The sequence below is a fragment of the Alternaria atra genome, assembly GCF_907166805.1.
Source record: "Alternaria atra isolate CS162 genome assembly, contig: 25, whole genome shotgun sequence".
Classification (NCBI taxonomy): Eukaryota; Fungi; Ascomycota; class Dothideomycetes; order Pleosporales; family Pleosporaceae; genus Alternaria; species Alternaria atra.
In genome coordinates, this window is record NW_025091323.1 from 3,836,177 (window position 1) to 3,855,484 (window position 19,308).

Here is a 19,308-nt window from a genome sequence, read left to right on the forward strand (position 1 = left end):
ATCTGTATGAAAATTGTGAAAGGCGCCATACCTGTCTCCAGCAAGCTCGATATGCGACTGATGGACTCCATGACCGCGACTTGCGCCTGGGAGAGCGCTTCGGTCCGGAGCGTGCGCGCTTCGTCTCTGCCCACGAACGGGATGCCGACTATGCAGAGTCAGGCAAGGTAGAAAGCAGGTTCTGGACCTGGTGGTCGTGATTAAAAGTGCCGGCGTGCATGCACTTGGTGTTCTGATGGATGGACAACGTAAGTAGTGGGGGTTGGTCGGTACTACCGCCGATTGGCGTCTAAGCTCTCGATGTTGCACTTCTCCAAGGGCTACCTTCCGCCCCGAATCAGTACACCGATGACAGACTGGACCGACACATGACAGTCGAGAAACTTTCCAAAAGTACGCTCTCTGTTATGTCGCCAGCGCCAACGGTGCTCTACCCGCTCACCCTCCCGGGCTTGCTTCATTACGTTGTTACTACCCAATCCGACACATGTCCAACGCTGCTGATCATATGCTCGAGTCGAGACATCTTCATTGAGGACCTTGCAAGCTCACTGCAGAATCACGGCGATCATGACACAGATGGTCTAGAGCAGCTGGTCGCGCCCACTCTTCACAACTTACTCACGACACGGCATGTCAAACTTGCCTTCTGCGCGTCTGTGCAAGCCTTGTTAGCCTACTTGACTGCATATGGTCGGTCTGGAACTAATCTCCTCGGTGAAGCCGAAGAAAAGGAAAGCATCGTGTTGGTGAATCCACTCGCTTTACATGCGCCAACGTCATCCTTCTCAGCTCAAGGCCTATCCAGATGCTTTGCTGCAGCGGCCGAGGTTACGCTCAAACCTGGTGTAACGCTTCATATTGCCGAGTGTGAGGGAAAGCGCGAGCGTCCGGAAGAACACGATGATGAGGATACAGAGATGGAAAATGATCACGAAGAGCTCTCCGCTGAAACGCAGACCCAAGATCCGTGGGAACAGGAAGTCTCCATCTTGAATGTGTCAGCCCGGAGATTCGGATCTGGCAGCGGCGAGCGAGCTTGGGCAGGTCGCACCGTCAAGGTGAAGAGGATAGCAGCAAGGTGGTTTCGCTTCCACAATCTCGAAACCCGGCAAACACACGCAGACCAAGAATGAAAAACAAGGCGCTCTAGTGACCACAAATGAAAGGATCCTGCAGTTTTGATTCGCCGTATGTGCGCCATCGAGCCGGACTTATTGAACCCATCTACATGGTCGACCGTCAGCCGTCGCTTCGTTACTTCGTGGGAGCCTAGGCTGCCCTGGATATCCATCGCTTCCAATCGAAAGAAAATGACATCTTCCACCACATGGCTACATGACTCTCCCCATTAGCCAAACTTATGCGACCCCGGTTTACCAGTCCTTCTTGATGTCGAAAGACCAGGTGAACTGCAGATGGGTCTGCTTGTCATCGTCGACGAACTTGGAGACGGCGGTGTAGTGGCCACGGCCGAGCATACCGGAGGGAGCGGTTTCGGGTTCGACTGGGACGCGTGTCAGTAGATTGTGCAAGACATTGTCGGGTTGCACGTACACTTCTTCTCGTAGTAGGGCTTCTCCTCTGTGTTGGGACCGTATGAGCCCTATTACGGCTGTCAGCACTTCTCCAGACACACTATTGTAGCGGGTGAACCTACCATCATCTCCTGCAGCTTCTCGCTGACTCCCATGCGTGTGACCTTTTGGAGGTACTTCAGACCAGACAGAATGTCGTGTTGGACCTTGAACTGTGCCTTCATGCGGAACCGAGCACCCTCCTTGATGGTGAAGGGCTTCTCCTTCAGAGCTTCGACGGCACCAGGTGCACGCAGGTCGATAACGATATCATCGCGGCCTTCGACTTCGAGAGCGAGGGAGAGGATGATACACCGGCGAGGGTCATTGGGATCGGAGATGTCCTTGCCTTGTCCAAGACCAAGGGATTTCTTCCACTTTTGGAGAGACTCGTCGTTCTGGTCTGTGGCAGTACGTGTTAGCTATGTGTACAGGAGATTAGCTCCTCGGGGAGATTGTGGAACCCACCTAGCTGCTGGTACTCGTCAATGGTCTTCTTCTCGCCAACCTTGAAGCCCTCGGTCTGCTCGGCGTGTAGGTCGTCTGCGTGGTCGGCCATGGCTGATGTAAGTGATTGCTTGGGAGTGATTGCTTGGGTGATTCGTGTAAATCAGCAAAAGAAATGTTGTGGAGAAGTCAAAGGGTCAATTGTAGGAATGAGGGGCGCGGCCTCGTGTTGAGCCTCGCGGTTAGCGGGGCACATTCACCGCTCCAGCAGGTCAGAGCTCCTCATTGGCTACGTTCCTGGTGTGCCGCAGTGCTGCGGACCCTTTGATATGCCGCAGGCTGTCCAGACTCTTGCTGCAACACGACTACCTCTACCATGATCCTATTTCCAGGGAGAGAAGATTCTTGGAGTATGAACTGTCTCATGGTGGAGCATAGACCAATCCCCGCTTGTTCTTTCTGAACTGGCCAGTTAAAGCTGCAGGGTCGTGTTGTATGCGCCCATGGGTTAGAGCTTCTGCCAGACCGACACGTCTTGTCAGTGAGCTTCGTGACGTGGTTAGCGCTATGCGTGGTAGCGTATGCATTCCGCCTCGGAGATATAAGCTTAAAGTGATGGTACCAGGTGATGCCCGGGCAAGAAAACAACTTGGAACAGACAAGCTTCTTTGTGTGTAGCTTCCCAGCACCGGTTTCGATGATTCCCCGTGGGCTCCCACTAGATTGTATCCCCCGAGATTTTACCAGATGATCACGGGACCTGGTATCTATTTCAGGGCCCTTGGCATTCTTTCCACACTGTATCAATTGATGTTGCATTGACTGGATGGAGCCATCTGCTTGCATTGTTTGAGAATGGAAGGGTGATATTGTTCAAGAGCAACGCGTCGCAAGGTCACGAGAAAGTAGGAAAACGCGTAACTTTCTGCGATTTCCTAATCCAGCACACGGAAAGACAGGCGACGCTTCTTCGGGCCTGTAATGCCATGACAATATCGGCAGAGCCAATCGGCAAGCAACACAAGCACTGCAAATACACTAGAAAGGGTGTCGCGAAACTTTTGCGTTTGCGCAGACATGTCCGGGGTGGCTGGGGGCGTCATCTTCCTGGGAGCGCTAGTGCACAGGGATAGCACACCCATCGCTCCTTCCTGTCCGTCTCTGTCGCATCGCAGCATCTTTCATCACGTCGATCGCGCGCTTTCACTCACCCTCGCCACGTCGCCATTTCGTCCCGAACTGACACTCTGCTGTCTTCACCCGTCGCACGACTCGGTCCGGCAGTACGTTATTACTGACGATTGCGCGCGTCATACGTAAACCAAAACCGCTCCAAACTTCCCGCAACCACATTTGCGCTGCGCGCTCCACCTATCGCCAACACGCGTTCTTCTATTACGCGCACATCGGACCAAACCTTAATGCGTACCGGCGACATCTCCAAAATGGTATCTCATCGCAATCTGCCCGAGAGGAAGAATCCTCTTCTCGAGCCTACCGATGCCACGGCTGGTATGTACACGTTGCGCATCGCGTCATTTCAACTAGCCGTCATCTAACATTTGTGCGCAGTGGAAATTCTCATCGAGAGACGCCGACTGGGACAGACAAACCTCGGCGTAAAGCCCGGCGTCAGTGGTCTTACCAATGCGACCAAGCCGGAGAACATGGGCACGTTTGACTACGCGCATCTGAGGGTTCCGTTGCCAAAGGACCTGACGGGATCCGGCATCTTCACACTGAACAAGACCTCGGCTTTCCCCGAATCTTACTTCCTGATGGTATGCGATGAGAAAAACCACCGCAGTTAGCGCAGACACTCGACTAACGCGACAAACAGCGACGCAGCAGCGATGGCTACATCAGTGCAACAGGCATGTTCAAGGCCGCATTCCCTTGGGCTTCGCTCGCAGAAGAGGAGTTGGAGCGAAAGTACCAAAAGACTTTCCCTTCCGCGGGCGCCGAAGAGGTTGCCGGAAGCGTGTGGATTGCGCCCGAAGAGGGTGAGTGATTTATCTTCACTTTTGCTCGAGAATTTGCGCTAACAGAAACGCCATGTAGCTCTTGCTCTGTCTGATGAATACTCTATGCGCCACTGGATCGAGGCACTCTTGGACCCCGCGCCAATCGAGAAGGGCAACAAGGATAAATCAAACACCCACATTCAAATGCCTCCCAAGTTCGATGTCGCAAACGCCACACCTGCGACTCTCCCCGCACCTGGTCTTCGCACAACCCGCGCGCGCTCAGCTCGATCTGTATCACCTAGCAGAGGCGCAACCCCTAGCCGAAAGTTTGCGACTCCACGAAAGTCACGAGCTACAAGAAGTGCGATGAAGCCTGAACTCACCAAGGCCGACGAGGTCGTTACTCCATCGAGTGCTCTGCAAACCATAATCGCAAACGGTGCGACACCTTCCGAGTCAGTCGCATCATCTGTCGATGGCGACTTCAAGGAGAAGGAGGTGGCAATCGAAAAAGCAGAGCCAGACGTCAAGGAGGGTACAGTCCACATCGAAGTCGAGCAGACCGTTGAGACAAACGGAGACACCGAAAAGACGAGCACCAATGTCACTGTGGACGTCCCGCATAGCCACGCAGCGCTTCCCGAGCCGGAAGACCCTACCGCTATGATTGAGGAGGCTAAGCGAATGGTCGCAGAAGCACAAAGGCTAGACGGCGGATCGTCGGCCCAGGTCACCAAGTCGACAAAGCGCGGAATTGAAGATGTCTTGGATGTTGAAGATCTCGCCGAGGAGCGCTTGACCAAACTTGCAAAGGTCGCATACACCACCGAGCAAAAGATGACCAAGGAGAAGGTTACACGGAGAGCACTTGTTGGTGTGGGTGTCATGGCAATCATTGGGTAAGTCTTTACTAAACACTTTCAAAATTGAGCATACAGCTAACGACAAGCAGCACTGCGTTCCAATACTTTGTATAGGTCGACCATCTTACTCTGTGTCATTGTTTCCTTTAAACCATACCGTCTCGCGCATGTTTTGGGTATTTGGAGGCTCTCCCTCGCGCGATTGAGTTCCACGTGCCTTACTTCACTTCGATTTCTTCGCAGATACCAACACCCAAATTTTTCTGATTGATCTTTTTACAGGCGTACGGGAGGCTTGTACGCTATTGCATGAAGGACATCGGTGGCTGGCTCCCTTTGGAAGGAAAGAGACATGTTCTGAGGTGGGAGCGGCAACACACTCGTTCTGTGATCCAGAGAAAAGGTTGTCCGGGTGGTCAACAGTAGAGCATTTTAATCTGATATCCCCCATTTTTCACTGCAGCGTTGTATATTATCAAGTGAGAAATGTTGAGGGTCTATTGTGTGCGTATTGGTATCATTTACCTTGCTCCACTAGCATTAGCCAACTCTCCAACTTTTCGAACTGCTTCTTCAAAGTCGTCAAATGCATGGATGGGTAGTTTAGCTTCCTCCAACACCTTCCGTCCTTTCTCCTCGTTCGTACCCCTCAATCTTACCACGACTGGCTTCTCTACTCCGATTTCCTTAAACGCCATAATGATGCCCTCGGCAATCATATCGCACAACGTCAGTCCTCCAAAGATGTTCACAAAGACAACGGACACGCGGGGATCAGAAAGTATAAGCTTGAACGAGGTCTTGATAGTGGCGGAAGTCGCCTTGCCACCAGTATCGAGGAAGTTGGCAGCAGAGGTCGAGTAAGGCGGTTGAGAAAGGCGTAAGGAAAGTGTATCAATAGTGTTCAGTGCGAGTCCAGCACCGTTCACCAATGTACCAATCAGATTTCGCGGGCCCTCTTCTGCAGTAGAGGAAGGTGGCGTTTGAGTCCCTGCCTGAGTAGTCCCGGCAGGAAATTCCGGAGAGCCCAACGGTATATAAACAATACCGGCTTCTTCGGCTTCTCGGTCGGTTGCGGAAATTGACTCTTGATCGCGTAAAGCGTGGAGTTCAGCTTGTCGTTTTCCTGACTTGAATGCCGCATCATCGAAGAACAAGTATGGTTCGTAAACTAGTATCTCGTCGCTCTCTACCGACAAAGCGAGCTTGACGTGGGCGTCGATTGCTTCTTTTTCGCTGTATAACGCCCAGAGATTCTTGATCAGTTCGACGGTTTGGGCTTTGGCTTTTGGTGGGGCGGCGTCAAGCTGCATGTGTGCGATTGCGGCTTGGATGGCTTCTGGACTGGGGCCAGAACGGTAGTCGAAAGGGAATCGACGGACGCGTTGGTTCAGCGTGGAAGGGTTTGCTGTGGGTGATACTATAATTGAGGGACTGCGGGCTGAGCGATGAGGAGATATACCTAGATAGTGTGTTGAAGGTGAGCCCTCGGGTGGTGTTGTTAGGTTGATCTTGTATTCTGTGAGAAGGTTCGTATATTGGTCCTTGGTAAGATGGAGGGATCGTTTTTGCTGAGAAGGGATCGATGGTCTAGTGGAAACGGTAGGCCGCCTTGTGAAGCTTGAAGTGTGATAGGAGCGGCGCTGTTGAGCTGCGGATTGTTCCTGGTCCTTGTCAGTGTTGATAGCTTTATTTTCTCTTGACTTTAAACATACGATCTTCTTCACATTGCGACCGGATTTGGCAAGGATATCCTTCATCACACTACCGAACTTGGCAGGGTGGTCCACCATTGTCACACCAACATTTTCTAGCGCTTTGTACTTTGATGCCGCTGTACCTTCTCCAAGACCAACCCACGCTCCTGCATGGCCCATCACTCTGCCATGTGGAGCTTCAAACCCTCCAATAACAGCAGCAATAGGTTTCGGATTATTGACACGCTTTCTGTAGTCTTTGATCCAGTCCGCTGCCTCCTCTTCTGTTGTACCACCTAGTTCACCGACGATGATAATAGCCTCGGTATCTTCGTCATGCTCAAAAACTTTCAAGGCATCGACAAAGTTGGTCCCAGCGATCACGTCACCTCCTACTGCAATGCATAGGCTCTGTCCAACACCAGCTCGCGTCAGAGATCCGACAGTCTCGTATGAGAGGGTACCAGACTTTGCTACAATACCGATGTGTCCAGGAGAGAATGTTGGAAGTGGTTGGAATCCAATCCTGCATTTTCCAATAGCTGAAATGATGCCAGGTGCATTGGCACCTACAAGCCGAGATTTGGACTGCGACTGCAGCATTGAATGTATCCTCATCATATCATGCAACGGAATATGTTCGGCAACTGCAACGATGAGTGGTACCTCAGCTTCAATTGCCTCTTCGATCGCAGCAGTCGCTTGGTGTGCTGCCACATATATCCCCGTAGCATCTGGCTTCAACTGTTCCATCGCAGCCCTCACAGATGGTAGGACAGGCAGCCCGAGATGCTCTCCCGATCCGTTAGGCTTTACACCGCCGACTACGTTGGTCCCCCATTCTATCGACTCTCTTGCATTCGCGGTGGCTTGTTTGCCGGTAAATCCTTGAAATATAACACGTGTGTGCGAACCGATCTTGAGATTTTGAATGGTGTCATCATAATTGTTGAGTCGAGAAGAGACCGAGAATGTAGCACAGGGTATCCGAGGGCCAGGTGTTCGCGCCGTTCGAACGTTGTTGCGCAAGACACGCGCTTGCTGTGAAAGCATATCGGATAGGACAGGCTTTTAGATGAACGTCATAGACTGTTCCCGTAATTGGAAGGAAAGAATCGTCGAAACCAGTCCAGATCAGGTTCCAACAGCGGAAAAGAGAAAACTGACGGGAGAATACGCTCGTATCTTCGTTACACAATTTGGGTCCAGGTTTCGACAAATGATACCTTGGTTGAGGTCAGAGCTATCGGGAGTAACCGACCTGCATTGCGGCTACATGCGAGTAGCCGAATGGACCCCTCATGCATGCGAACCTCGGGCAACATCGGGAGCCTTGGACAAATATCTATACGGTCTGTATAATGCGATTTGATGGTGTTTTCTTACCATTCACAACCGATGGTCGGCAGACATCTACTAAAGCTGACAAACTCAGCTGGTTCGAATGAGCAGTTCATGATATGGCCTAGATACAAGGCAGGAGCAAGATGTTACAAACTAGCCAAAGTATAGCCGATACTCAACAACTCATCATCCGTTGACACCATTCCGTCCTCGCATTTGAACTCGAGTTTCATGTGCGACTATGCGCAGACCTCGGCCATTTTCATGTGTTGCATGCCCAGCGGAAAAGTGCCTTGCATGCTTACCCCAGATCCGCGGAAGTGGGTCGCGTGACATTGTTGGCGTCGGCTCGCGTGGCTTTTTACACATCACCCGCCAGGTTAAACAAGACAATTGACCGCCCGCGCGACCACCTCCATTGCCTCTTACTCGTCCACGCACTTCGCTAACGTTGGCACGCGACTCACCGTCATCATCGTGATCGAGAATATGGCCGGTGGGAAGGATGACCGCGGAAGTCGAAAGCATGGACATCTGAAAGTTCGGGGGCCATGGGTGGCTCTTGAGCCTCTTTGATCGACTACTAACCCGTAGTTTTCACGAGATCTTTTACTCTGCCTCTTCCTTTGCTTTCTACTCCATCCCGCGCTAGCTATGAGCTGCTAATTACATTACACTACACTTCTTTCAGTGTCCTAGTCCATCGGCCCTACCCAGCCAATCTGACAACCAGCCGTCATGCTACCTCGCGTAGTTCTCCTCGCAGGCTTTCTCCACCATGCCTATGCCTTCTCAATACCACACGTTCCTCATCTGAGCAGTTTTATTGGCGCGAGTCACACGCAGACACAGCAGCAACCGCTACAAGATTCACTCGATGCGTGGATCGAGAGGGAAGGGCGTATAGCGCTAGACAAACTCCTGGCAAACGTCGCGCCTGGTGGCAGTAACGTCCAAGGGAAGGGTGTAGCGGATGGCACGGTCATTGCGAGTCCGAGTCAGGATGGCCCAGATTACTGGTTCCAATGTGAGTTTCGCCAACCTGTGCTTACTACCAATCGTTTACTGATGTATATCAAACAGGGGTCCGCGATGCTGCGATAACTATGAACACTCTCGTAGATCTCTACGCCGATGACCCGTCCTCTTCTCGCGGTTCCGCTCTATCTACCATCCTGGGCGCATATACTTCCCTCTCGAGCGACATCCAACATACCTCGAACCCTTCAGGCACATTTGACGATCTCTCTGGACTTGGTGAACCTAAGTTCCACGTCGATGGTACACCATTTACTGGCTCTTGGGGACGACCTCAGCGTGATGGACCAGCTCTACGGGCGTTGACGCTTATGCACTATCTGCGTGAATACAATGCCTCACACCCTTCGCTTTGGAGCTCAGAGTCATCTGAGGATTTCTTCGGACCATACTACACTGTGGAGATGCCTCCGCGTAGCGTCGTCAAAGCTGACTTGGAATACGTCAGTCACTTCTGGAACCAGTCGAGTTTCGATCTATGGGAGGAAGTCGAGGGCCTGCACTTCTTCAATCTAATGGTCAGCGCAAGAAGTTTGAGGGAAGGAAGCGATCTTGCAAGGGCATTCGGAGACATAGGTGCGGCGGAATGGTATGAAGTGCAGGCTGGTCATATCGAGAGTTTCCTCGGCAAGTTCTGGGATGCTCAGAAAAGTCACCTTGTAGAGACATTGTCGAGCAAGAGGAGCGGACTAGATTGCGCATTGCTCCTTGGCTCTCTACATGCTCTGCCCGCAGAAGATTTCGGAGACGACTCTGCATACCCACCTTGGTCTGATGAGATACTCGTTTCGCTTCTCGCCCTTGCACGCGACCAACGCGATCGTTTCCCGATCAACAGCAGCCCATCCGACGAGGACCAGGATGATGAAATGGAAGAAAACTCATTCGAAGGAACTGGTCTTGGCCGTTATCCCGAAGATATATATGACGGCTATGGCACCTCTAACCGCGGTGGCAACCCTTGGTTTCTGTGCACATCGTCAGCTGCCGAAGTTCTTTACCGCACCGCATCACATGTCTCGGTTGTTGGTAACCTGACCATCTCTGAAACCGGTCTACCCTTTTTCGAAGCTCTCCTTGCAACTTCATCACTCGATGTCGACGTCGGCACTTTCGGCCCCTCCGATGCGCTGTTCCACTCTGTCCTTGAGCGCTTGCACGCCACGGGAGATCAGTTCCTCGAGGTCATCAAGACGCACGTTGATACTGAAGGAAGCATGAGTGAGCAGTTCGATCGTGTGACAGGCTACATGAGGGGTGCTGAGGACCTGACGTGGAGCTACGGAGCATTCTTGCAGGCAGCCAGAGCAAGGAAAGCCTTCATGAGCCTTTGACAGATGTCAGGGTCAAGATGGCACAACTATGAGAAGGACGAGTTATGAATTACGACTGATATATGACCCCTGAATAGCGTGGAGTTTGTCCGGTCCGGACTATGGCCACGAAGACTTGATACCCTCGTTATGTAGCAATGATATTCTTATCATCAAACATCCATTATGTTGCGGTGGATATGCGATCAGGTGAACAAGCACTTTAGCTGGCTAGGCAAAGAAGAATATGTGCATTAGTATGTATACATTATGTTCTTATGATTAAAGCCACAAAGACATGTTCTATGTGCTAGAGAAGCGCTTCCAGCTTAGTCGAGAGGCCAGTACTCATGGATATTATGTTGTGTCTTCCATCCTGTTCGATGTTAGTATGCCAAAGTGTCCCAAGATGCGGAAGAGACTTACTCATGAACCAGCAGCAGAACGGGAAGAACAGCGTGTTAACTGCTCCCCAAGCAATCAAGATACCGAAATCCAACCCTATTCTCGAGTGTAAATCGAACAGTATCGACCGACTTCCTTCAACAACTGTAATTCAACATTAGCCACTAATCTCGCTGGACGTTCGAACTAAGCGTCACTTACTTGAGTGTAAAGGCCAGGCGTATCCCCATCGGTAAAAACCAGGCGCAATTTCAATGTCGTAGAAAGAGGTAGAAACGTTGGTAATGACCCAGAAGATCAAAAACAGTCCCATCCATGGCATACCCACTATCATCGCCACATTCTCACATGCCAACCCTAGTGCAATCATACCGCAGAAGTTAAGCATCCAGTATACCACGAACGTTCCGCTTCCATATGCGATCGGGTTGCCCTCCATCATATTCGTGGCTTGCGTTTCGCTCGTGATGGAGTTTGTGTGCCAGAAGTTGATCTGGAAAGCCATGGAGACGAATGAATAGGCGAGGGAGAGCATGAAATAGGCGGATATGGTAGCGCACCAGCGCCAGATGATGAGCTGGGGAAACTTGAGTGGTGGGTGGTTCTCGGGCTTGAGGTATTGCATGTGGATGGGCATGTAGAAAGAGAAGCTGAAGAAGGAGATGATGATGAGATCTGCGATAATCGTTAGCTAGAATTAAATTGGAAAAACACAGGCAATCTTACAAATGAGTCCGATGGATACGGCAGGAATACCAGTATACGGATAGAAAGGCCGCAGGTTGAACTCAGAAAAGCCAATTGCCGGGTTGATTGCTTGAGGTACGTTTTGTATGTTTGACAGTACGGCCGGGTCGCTCGCATTCTGCATCACCATCTGTGCCCATTGCTGTCCGACCATACTTTGCGCTTGGGTCATAAACTGGCTGATGATGGGAAGCATAAAGTCAAACCAATTTGTGTCGTCTCGCGCATCTTGATAGATCAACTGACACGCCCCAAGAGGGTCGTAACTCGCGTTTCCGTTGGCGATGGCAGAGTACAACAGCGCGCTTGCGTTGGGGTTGATGACAATAGCGGCCCAGGCATCGAAATTATAGACAGCTTGTCGGACTTGTATCGGGTCATTGTTGAAATCTGAACCAGGGCGTAGACCCCATCCCAGCGTCGGTTTACCGCTGCTTAATTGCTGTTGTACAAGCTGCGTAATAGTCGGTCCAACGAACGGCGCGTTCCCGGTGTTGTCATAAGGCGCCGCACCATCCATATCCACGACATAAACCAACAAATGGCTCAGCCTATCCACGACCTTGAAGAACACTGCCCAGTACAGTGATAGTATCGCCAGAATGAATGCCATCAAGAACGCTGTCGTAATGATCCATTTCACGAATGCGCGGTTGCGAACTTGTCGAAGATCGGGATGCCAGAACCCCACGGGTTGCATGTCAGACTGTTGCGATTTCTCGTTGCCATTCTCAGCCTCTTTAGGCGCTGTTTTCCCGCGATTCGTCTCTGGGTGTCCATTTGTGCCCTCTTCTGCCTTGATCTGAGCTGGAGGGCGAAATGCGCGTGGTAGGCGGATGCGATAGATTAGTTGTGACATGGTGATCTGGATGACACGGATGAGGCGCAAGTATCGTCACGCAAAGTGGACCACAATTCGTCGCTAAAAGGCTTGATGCCCTTAGGAAATGCATGGCGGCCGTTTGCTTTTATTTGTTGTTGCGGTTATTTCCTCTAGGAGCTGGTTGCTCGATGATAGGCAGATCTATGACGTATTGGCGGGTTTTAGATCGAAGTATTATGGTGACGTTTGTAGCCGCGAGATCCTAGCTCTAACACTTAGCTCCGACGCAAAGAGAAGAGTGTCTGGATTTGATCTTAGTTCTATATTGACTGTCCAGACACATCGGTAATTAATGGAATTATAGCAACCGCATCCAGAGTGGTACTTATCGCATCAGCATCGCTCAAACACTCGGTATAGACCTTTCAGATTCGCTACCTCCATCACTCCACCTTTCAGTAGCCCTTTCGTACCCACTAATCTTGCCTTGCAAGCTGGGAAGATAGTATACTCGATTACTCGCAGTAACTTCTTCCTCCTTGCTGCAACCTCAGGATCTTCTTCAGCAACCGGACCCTCGCCTTTACTATCATCGCCCTTTTGTGCCGAGGGCGGCAGAGGCAGACTTTCGGGTACGTAAAAGGATGCAATCTCTCGGAGCAACGTCTGAAAGCATCCTTTCTCCTCATTCCAATTAACGTGTGGTCCGAGGCGCAGTAGGAATTGAGGAAGCTTGGCCATAGAAGGAGTATAGTCTTTCATCAGCAACGGGATAGAGCAAAGTTCGCCTTCTGTAGTGATGTCCATTGAGAAGTATTCGCTCAGCAACGCTGCCTTACTGATCAACTGGTCCTTGACGACTTCGACAACCTCGTTCCAGTCTACCTCATCCGCCGTGTCGCCTGCATTGTTCTTTTCTTGTTCTGCGGCAACCTTGAGTAGATCACGTAGTGACAAAGGCGGATTAAAGCGTATTGATCCGTAATTGGCGAAATCAGTCAGACCGACTTGGTAGAAGTACTCGTTGCAGAGCATGCCATAATCAACAAGGAAGAGTTTGACGCCGCCTTGTATGGCTGCTATACGCTTCTGCTCGTCAACGATTCCAACAAACGTATGCGTTGAAATGATATCCGTAAGCTCGTTGTGCATGGCATCTCGAACCTCAGCGCGAAGGTCTTTGACGGATGTGAGACGACAGGCTATTGGTTCCTTTTGCGCGAACTCGTATTCCATCTCTTCTTCATCCATTGCAATCTCTTCGACTGATTTTTGCGGCTGCAACATCGATGTGATCTTGCGTGCTGAGGCATCTGTGCGAACAAGGTGGTTGTCATTTCGCTTCTTGGTTGCTGTTTGCGGTGCTTTCGAGCCGCTACGGTCAGATGCATCGCCGGTCGCAGGAGTCGCAGGTATAATCTGTTTTACGGGTGTTGCAAAGGGGGCTTTGGGATTTGAAAGCAACGACTGAGTCATAAACGATCTGCTTGTATCCACCTTGCTCAAGTTTTCGCGGATCGAGTCGCATATGACAGCTATGATCTCGTCTTCATTCAAGAAGTGAACCTCGCGCTTGGTAGGATGTACATTCACATCCACTCGCTGCGGCTCGATTTCGAGACTCAGATAGAAAAACGCATGTGCTCCTTTCGGTAGGAAAGTGGCATAAGTCTGCTCAACACTCTTTTTGATCACGGATGACTCTACCGATCGATGGTTGATGAAGAGTAGCATCTGCGTCCGTTTGATAGTGTGGTTTGCGTTACTGACCCAACCGTTGCACTTGAAGCCCCAGCGGTCATCTTCGACGTTTAGGGCTAACAATTCGTTCGCGATAGCGCTGCCATGGATCTGTCGTATTCGGTCTTTGATGGTAGCAGAAGCAGGCACCGTTATGCTTCCACTGTTTTCGCCCGCCTTCCTACAGGAGAAGGAAACACCCGCGCAGTGAACAGCATATTTTCCGACAAGTTCGAGGATCTTTGCATACTCTTCACTAGCGGAGCGGAAAGCTCGACGCCGTGAAGGAATATTGTAAAACATGTCCTCAACCTATATGGTTCGTCAGCGACCATCGTGAATAGTTCAAACAGGGAAGAACGTACCGTGATGGTTGTGCCCTGTCGACCAGCCTTGGGCTTGGGCTCTGCGCTCTGGCCGGGCTTCGCACTTGCAAGCTTGCCATCCGCAAAGTGTGCTTCCCACGCACAGCTTGACTCTTTCGTCCTCGTAGTGACTTTGAGATGAGCAATGTGACTGATGCTCGCCAACGCCTCGCCACGAAAGCCGTACGTGCCGATGGAGGTCAAATCTTCAAAAGCCTTAAGTTTGGAAGTAGTAAAGCGTTCGCACAAGATTGGCAAGTCTTCTTTCTTGAGTAAAGTCAGTATGTGATGATTCTGAGAGCGACTGTACATACATCGATGCCGTGTCCGTTGTCGGTGATCTGTAACAACTTGAGACCACCATCCTTAACTAGGACTTCCAATGCGGTCGACCCTGCATCAACAGCGTTTTCGACCAGCTCCTTCAGCGCGTTCACCGGCGCGACAATGATTTCTCCGGCCGCAATTTTGTTAACGACATCTTGCGAAAGCGCCTTGATCCTGCGTGGTGCAGGAAGTGGGAGGCTATCGTCGCCTTTCCTTTTCGTTCCGCGTGGTGACGGCGGCGAAACTTCCATTTCATCCGCCATGCTCTCACACTGAATTGCGCATTCGAACAACGGTTTGTGCTGATGTTGGGGAGTGATGCACGACGGAAGTGTGAGCGAAATAGGAAACGCGATGGATCAAGTGCCCCACTTTCGCGCTGTCACGTGGCCGGGCACCTACCTGACACCTACGCTTGCACCATGCATCGCCACGCATCAAACCTCACAGCCTTGAGGGGTGTGCATCGGAATTACACTGAAGATCGGATCCTTGGCAACACCTGGGGTAATGAAAGTCAAGGCAGAATGGCGTAGGCAAAGGAGTTGGATGCAGCAGGGCGTATAAACGACACATCCAAGTCGCCACTGCTTCTACAAGATACCTCAGGGTCGAGTTTCTGCTTTCTCTCCTTCCAAGGTTGCGTACTGAAGCACGTCGTTGTAGCGATGGCGCCCCCATCCTATGCCCGCGCCACAGCCTCGTCCGCGTCCAGAGCTAGCCTTAAGCCATTGAACAATACTCACATCACAGAAGAACCGATAATATCTTCACCATCCGGTACAAGAATCTCCAGGGCACCCAAAGAGATCGCTCCAGCTCCGTCAACACCGAAGAAATCCCTCAAACGACCATCCTTTCTCACACCTCAAGCGAGAGAACAGCTCATCTACAATCGCGATCTCTACCCAATCAAACCCAAAGATGCTTCAAAGCCATGTCCCTTGTCAGATCTCCCATCCGAACTACGCAGCTTGATATACACTTTCATCCTCCCTTCAACACACCATATATCCGATTCCTGGCCCGCAGTCGTCAAACACGGCCAACAACAGCCACCTCCCTTACTCCACACCTGTCGCGCAATCAGAATAGAAGCAGCATACGACTACTACACCAGCACAGGTTTCAAATTCACAGTCCGGAACCTGAACTTCCATCCTGTAATGAAATGGCTCGATGAACTACCGAAACAGCATCGCGCTCTCCTGTTATCTCGGAATCGACGTCTAGAAATCAACGTCTTGCCAAGTGTAAAGAATACTTTCACTTATCCACCCAAAGGTTGGTTGATAGATGGATACATGAAGGATCACTGGAAAGCATGTCAACCCTTTGGAAACATCTATACCGTACCTTCCGCTGTTCATAAATCCCATTTTCTGGTGTTCTGCCGGCTGGCTGCTTGGTTCTTGTGGTGTTCGAGGTCACAGCATAAGCCTATCAGATGGGATTATACATTTGAGCAGTCGCCATTTCATAATCCGTTTGGGTTGCCGGGTTTGCAGGAGCAGGCGGTGCTTGAGTGGTTTCTCAAGCATCATGCTATGGTGCTGACAATGGGGTGTGTGGAGAAGGCTTGGAAGAGGAATAAGAGCGGGGCGGCTGCGATGCGAGGAGAGGTGTTAAGGTGGCTGGAGGCGTTAGGTAAGAGACATCTCTGTACGAACTGCATATGAGACATACACTGACTTTGTACACCCACATTTTAGGGCGGTGGTATAAGACACGCTGGAGCAAAGAGGCAAATGAAGGAGACTGGAAGGAGCAGATGGAGTCAGTGAAGAAGGCTATTGAAAAGTGGTAATTAATCGACATGGTTGTCGGTTGAACATGTAGATCCTCATTTGGGTATCATCGCTAGTAAGGAAAGAAAACGCCTATTCCCTTGCATATGAAATCTGTCTCTTCTCTCACCAATCATACACATGTAAGGGTCTATCCAGAGACCGGTTGTCATGATATATCGTCCACGATCGGAAGTCATCAGCACGCCTTTGACCCCATCCATGTCGTTGTCTCGTACTCAGCATCGAGCTGTTGTGGTAGTGCACATCGCTTAGGTGGATGTCGGACATTGTGCATCGTGAAGAACATGCACTCAGCGAGCATTGAGGAAAGCGGACTCGAAACCGTAGATGGGGTTACCGAGCTGTCGAGATTGTTAGCGTCCATACCCAGAAGGATCTAGGACATAGACTTACTCTTCGAAGGGTGAAGACGATGTCAGTGACTGAGACAGTTTTGCGTCCACTTGAGTCCACGATGGCGCAGACATCTTTCAATATCTAACATTCGGTTAGTGAATGCGTGCAATGCCTTATTCCCGAGCAACTGACCCTTATTAGCCGCTCTTTGAGAGCTTGACGAACATCGTCGTAGATCGTACCTGAGATGCGCTTCACGCCGCCACGGCAAGCTAGTCGTCTGAGATGTGAGTTAGTAGATCGTTTTATTATTATCACGGGTCAGATCTCGCAGTGTTCAATCGCAATAGCACTCTACGACCAGATCGCTCATGCTCTTGCTTTTTCGTGATCCGGTACCACTCACCGAATGTCACCCTTCGTAACCCCGTATATAGTGTCTTTTTGTATTTTCCTAAAACCCATTAGTCCTTACATGATTCAAGGTGCAGACTGTACACTCACATGTGTCGTTTTTGCCCACCTTTTCCCAAGCCTCTTCCTTTTCCGAGGCCAACAGCGCCTTTGCCCAACCCGAGCCCTAGTCTTGCCGCTCTGGAGACAACTGGCGAAGCGGAGACGGTGGCACCTGATGCATGCGACCGCGCTGCCGAAGCGTGGCGGGATGGGCTACCGAACTGCCTGGGTCTCCCGTTGACCATGATGCCGCGTGATTGGTGTTGTGCTCAAGGTAAAGTGAGCGATGACGAAGTCACATTGGTGATACGGCTGGTGCACGGACTGTAACGCTACGCGCTGAGACGCGTTCGCGTTGTCAGGTGAGAACGTCTGCGGTGAAGGGGTCGATGGACGCGGGGTATTAATAGCGGGGTAGTATTTCCTGCTCTCATGGGCAATGAAAACAAGATGAGAATACATCACAATCTGCCAGTTAGTACCATAGACAGTGATGGCTATTTTTGATCTTCACAAGGCCACTAAACGCCAAACATCTTATGCGCGGCAAACGTGCCTCATTAGATTCCAGGTGCTAGCCCTGATGCATTATTAATACTAGGGTATACATGATCGTAGGGTCCTTGTATCCAACCTTGAGACCATATCTACGAGATAAACGTAGCTTCAGTGAATAGGGTACCCTCCTCTTCCTTAACCTCATCGCCGACCTTGACCTTGATGGTCATCTTGGGCGCATATTGGTAGATGTATGGCTTTGTGCCAGCTGCGCTTGCGACGATAGTCTTGATGAAGCCTGGCACTTCGGCCATGACATCGACACGGTCGATGTTCTTTCCTAGAGCACCAGATAGGTCTGCAGTGACTTCCTTGCCATCCTCGGTCTTTCCCACCCAGTGGTAGCTTGCCGAGGTAGGCTCCGCCCAGCCGGTCTCGTCTTGCTTGGTTTCGGTGTGCTTCACATCGCCTTCAGTGTTGGCGAAAAGTAGCTTGTCGTCGGTTGCGATTCCGGCGACTCGAACAACGGTCGACGCATAGGAGGCGGGAGTGGTGAACTCCATCAGGATGGCGGAGTATGAGGGTGATTGGAAGTTGACAAAGTTCCATCGCGCAGCTGTACATGTTAGTGGGGAGCATGGGAATACTTGATGAGATGCTTACCAGCGTGGTGTGGCTTCATTCCCTGGAGAGCGTGGCTCAGCATGCCTCGGCCCTTGACGTCAACTTCTCCCTCCTTGGTGATGATGGAACCCTCGACGCTGCATCGTGGCCAGAAGTGGTGGTGCATGGAGCCCCAGGGCGCCTTGGGGTCGGTGCCGTAGTTGGTTGTGCCATCCTTTCCACCCATGAAGCCAGGAGCAGTCCTGGTGAACTTGACGTTGACCATGCTGTTGTCGTTCACAGCTGCCTTGATGGTGTACGCGTTGCCGTCTTCCGAAAGCTCGATCGAGACGCCATCGGCGTAGAAGGAATGCTGTTCCTCGTCGAAGCCGTAATTTGAGACGGGGTCACTCGCCCATAGGAAGGGCTTCTCGTTGTTGGGGTAGAAGAGCTTGCAGTTGAACTGCACGGTTACTCGTAGACCGCTGCGAGCTGTGAGTACTACGACTGTCTAGACATGGAGACGACACTCACGCGATGTTGTTGTAGATGACCTGCAGGAAGCCCTTGTGGCCGGCATCGGTGAAGAGGTAGAAGGTCTGGGTCTCGACGTTGGTGTAGTCGAGCGTCACCCACTTGAGGTCCTTCTTGGTCAGCTCCGTGTAGGCGGGCTCACCTCCCTTCTTGCCCACGGGCTGGATGGCTTCGGGGCCGTATTCGGGCTCCTGGGTGCCGGCAACCGCGGCTAGTCTGCATTTGTAAGTACGCGTCCTCTACTAATACACCGTGTACGCCACGGTCGCGCAGGCACGTGTGGAGGCGAGGGTTACACTCACGTTGACTTGGCCCAGCTGAACATGTTGTGGGCAGGTCGACGCACTATCCAAAAATAACAGACGTGCGTAAGTAAAGGCGGTCACGGGGTTTGATTGGAGGAGGGCAGAAAAAACT

At 51.3% G+C, this 19,308-nt stretch overlaps 9 protein-coding genes across 9 annotated transcripts; 3 read left to right on the forward strand and 6 right to left on the reverse strand.

Annotated features, from left to right (window-relative positions):
• Window positions 1-407: 407 nt before the first annotated feature.
• ALTATR162_LOCUS6353 (uncharacterized protein) lies at window positions 408-1,136 on the forward strand (the record flags this gene model as incomplete). The annotated part of the gene is made up of 1 exon (XM_043313974.1): window positions 408-1,136. The coding sequence occupies one exon, from the start codon at window positions 408-410 to the stop codon at window positions 1,134-1,136; it is 729 nt and encodes a 242-aa protein (XP_043169909.1).
• A 240-nt stretch (window positions 1,137-1,376) lies between these two features.
• On the reverse strand, window positions 1,377-2,136 carry ALTATR162_LOCUS6354 (uncharacterized protein; the record flags this gene model as incomplete). The annotated part of the gene is made up of 4 exons (XM_043313975.1): window positions 1,377-1,507; window positions 1,558-1,606; window positions 1,661-1,980; window positions 2,046-2,136. 4 exons carry the CDS (start codon window positions 2,134-2,136, stop codon window positions 1,377-1,379), a joined length of 591 nt encoding a protein of 196 aa, XP_043169910.1.
• A 1,333-nt stretch (window positions 2,137-3,469) lies between these two features.
• On the forward strand, window positions 3,470-4,968 carry ALTATR162_LOCUS6355 (uncharacterized protein; the record flags this gene model as incomplete). The annotated part of the gene is made up of 5 exons (XM_043313976.1): window positions 3,470-3,536; window positions 3,597-3,805; window positions 3,865-4,027; window positions 4,086-4,890; window positions 4,944-4,968. The coding sequence occupies 5 exons, from the start codon at window positions 3,470-3,472 to the stop codon at window positions 4,966-4,968; spliced, it is 1,269 nt and encodes a 422-aa protein (XP_043169911.1).
• A 407-nt stretch (window positions 4,969-5,375) lies between these two features.
• Window positions 5,376-7,604, reverse strand: ALTATR162_LOCUS6356 (uncharacterized protein; the record flags this gene model as incomplete). Its single annotated transcript, XM_043313977.1, has 1 exon — window positions 5,376-7,604. One exon carries the CDS (start codon window positions 7,602-7,604, stop codon window positions 5,376-5,378), a length of 2,229 nt encoding a protein of 742 aa, XP_043169912.1.
• A 1,029-nt stretch (window positions 7,605-8,633) lies between these two features.
• ALTATR162_LOCUS6357 (uncharacterized protein) lies at window positions 8,634-10,267 on the forward strand (the record flags this gene model as incomplete). The annotated part of the gene is made up of 2 exons (XM_043313978.1): window positions 8,634-8,922; window positions 8,979-10,267. 2 exons carry the CDS (start codon window positions 8,634-8,636, stop codon window positions 10,265-10,267), a joined length of 1,578 nt encoding a protein of 525 aa, XP_043169913.1.
• Window positions 10,268-10,575: 308 nt separating this feature from the next.
• Window positions 10,576-12,257, reverse strand: ALTATR162_LOCUS6358 (uncharacterized protein; the record flags this gene model as incomplete). Its single annotated transcript, XM_043313979.1, has 4 exons — window positions 10,576-10,622; window positions 10,673-10,795; window positions 10,853-11,326; window positions 11,378-12,257. 4 exons carry the CDS (start codon window positions 12,255-12,257, stop codon window positions 10,576-10,578), a joined length of 1,524 nt encoding a protein of 507 aa, XP_043169914.1.
• Window positions 12,258-12,614: 357 nt separating this feature from the next.
• Window positions 12,615-14,916, reverse strand: ALTATR162_LOCUS6359 (uncharacterized protein; the record flags this gene model as incomplete). The annotated part of the gene is made up of 3 exons (XM_043313980.1): window positions 12,615-14,273; window positions 14,327-14,593; window positions 14,641-14,916. 3 exons carry the CDS (start codon window positions 14,914-14,916, stop codon window positions 12,615-12,617), a joined length of 2,202 nt encoding a protein of 733 aa, XP_043169915.1.
• Window positions 14,917-16,754: 1,838 nt separating this feature from the next.
• Window positions 16,755-17,501, reverse strand: ALTATR162_LOCUS6360 (uncharacterized protein; the record flags this gene model as incomplete). The annotated part of the gene is made up of 5 exons (XM_043313981.1): window positions 16,755-16,805; window positions 16,858-16,941; window positions 16,993-17,080; window positions 17,207-17,254; window positions 17,305-17,501. The coding sequence occupies 5 exons, from the start codon at window positions 17,499-17,501 to the stop codon at window positions 16,755-16,757; spliced, it is 468 nt and encodes a 155-aa protein (XP_043169916.1).
• A 402-nt stretch (window positions 17,502-17,903) lies between these two features.
• Window positions 17,904-19,216, reverse strand: ALTATR162_LOCUS6361 (uncharacterized protein; the record flags this gene model as incomplete). Its single annotated transcript, XM_043313982.1, has 4 exons — window positions 17,904-18,370; window positions 18,418-18,842; window positions 18,892-19,107; window positions 19,194-19,216. 4 exons carry the CDS (start codon window positions 19,214-19,216, stop codon window positions 17,904-17,906), a joined length of 1,131 nt encoding a protein of 376 aa, XP_043169917.1.
• Between the last annotated feature and the right edge of the window lie 92 nt (window positions 19,217-19,308).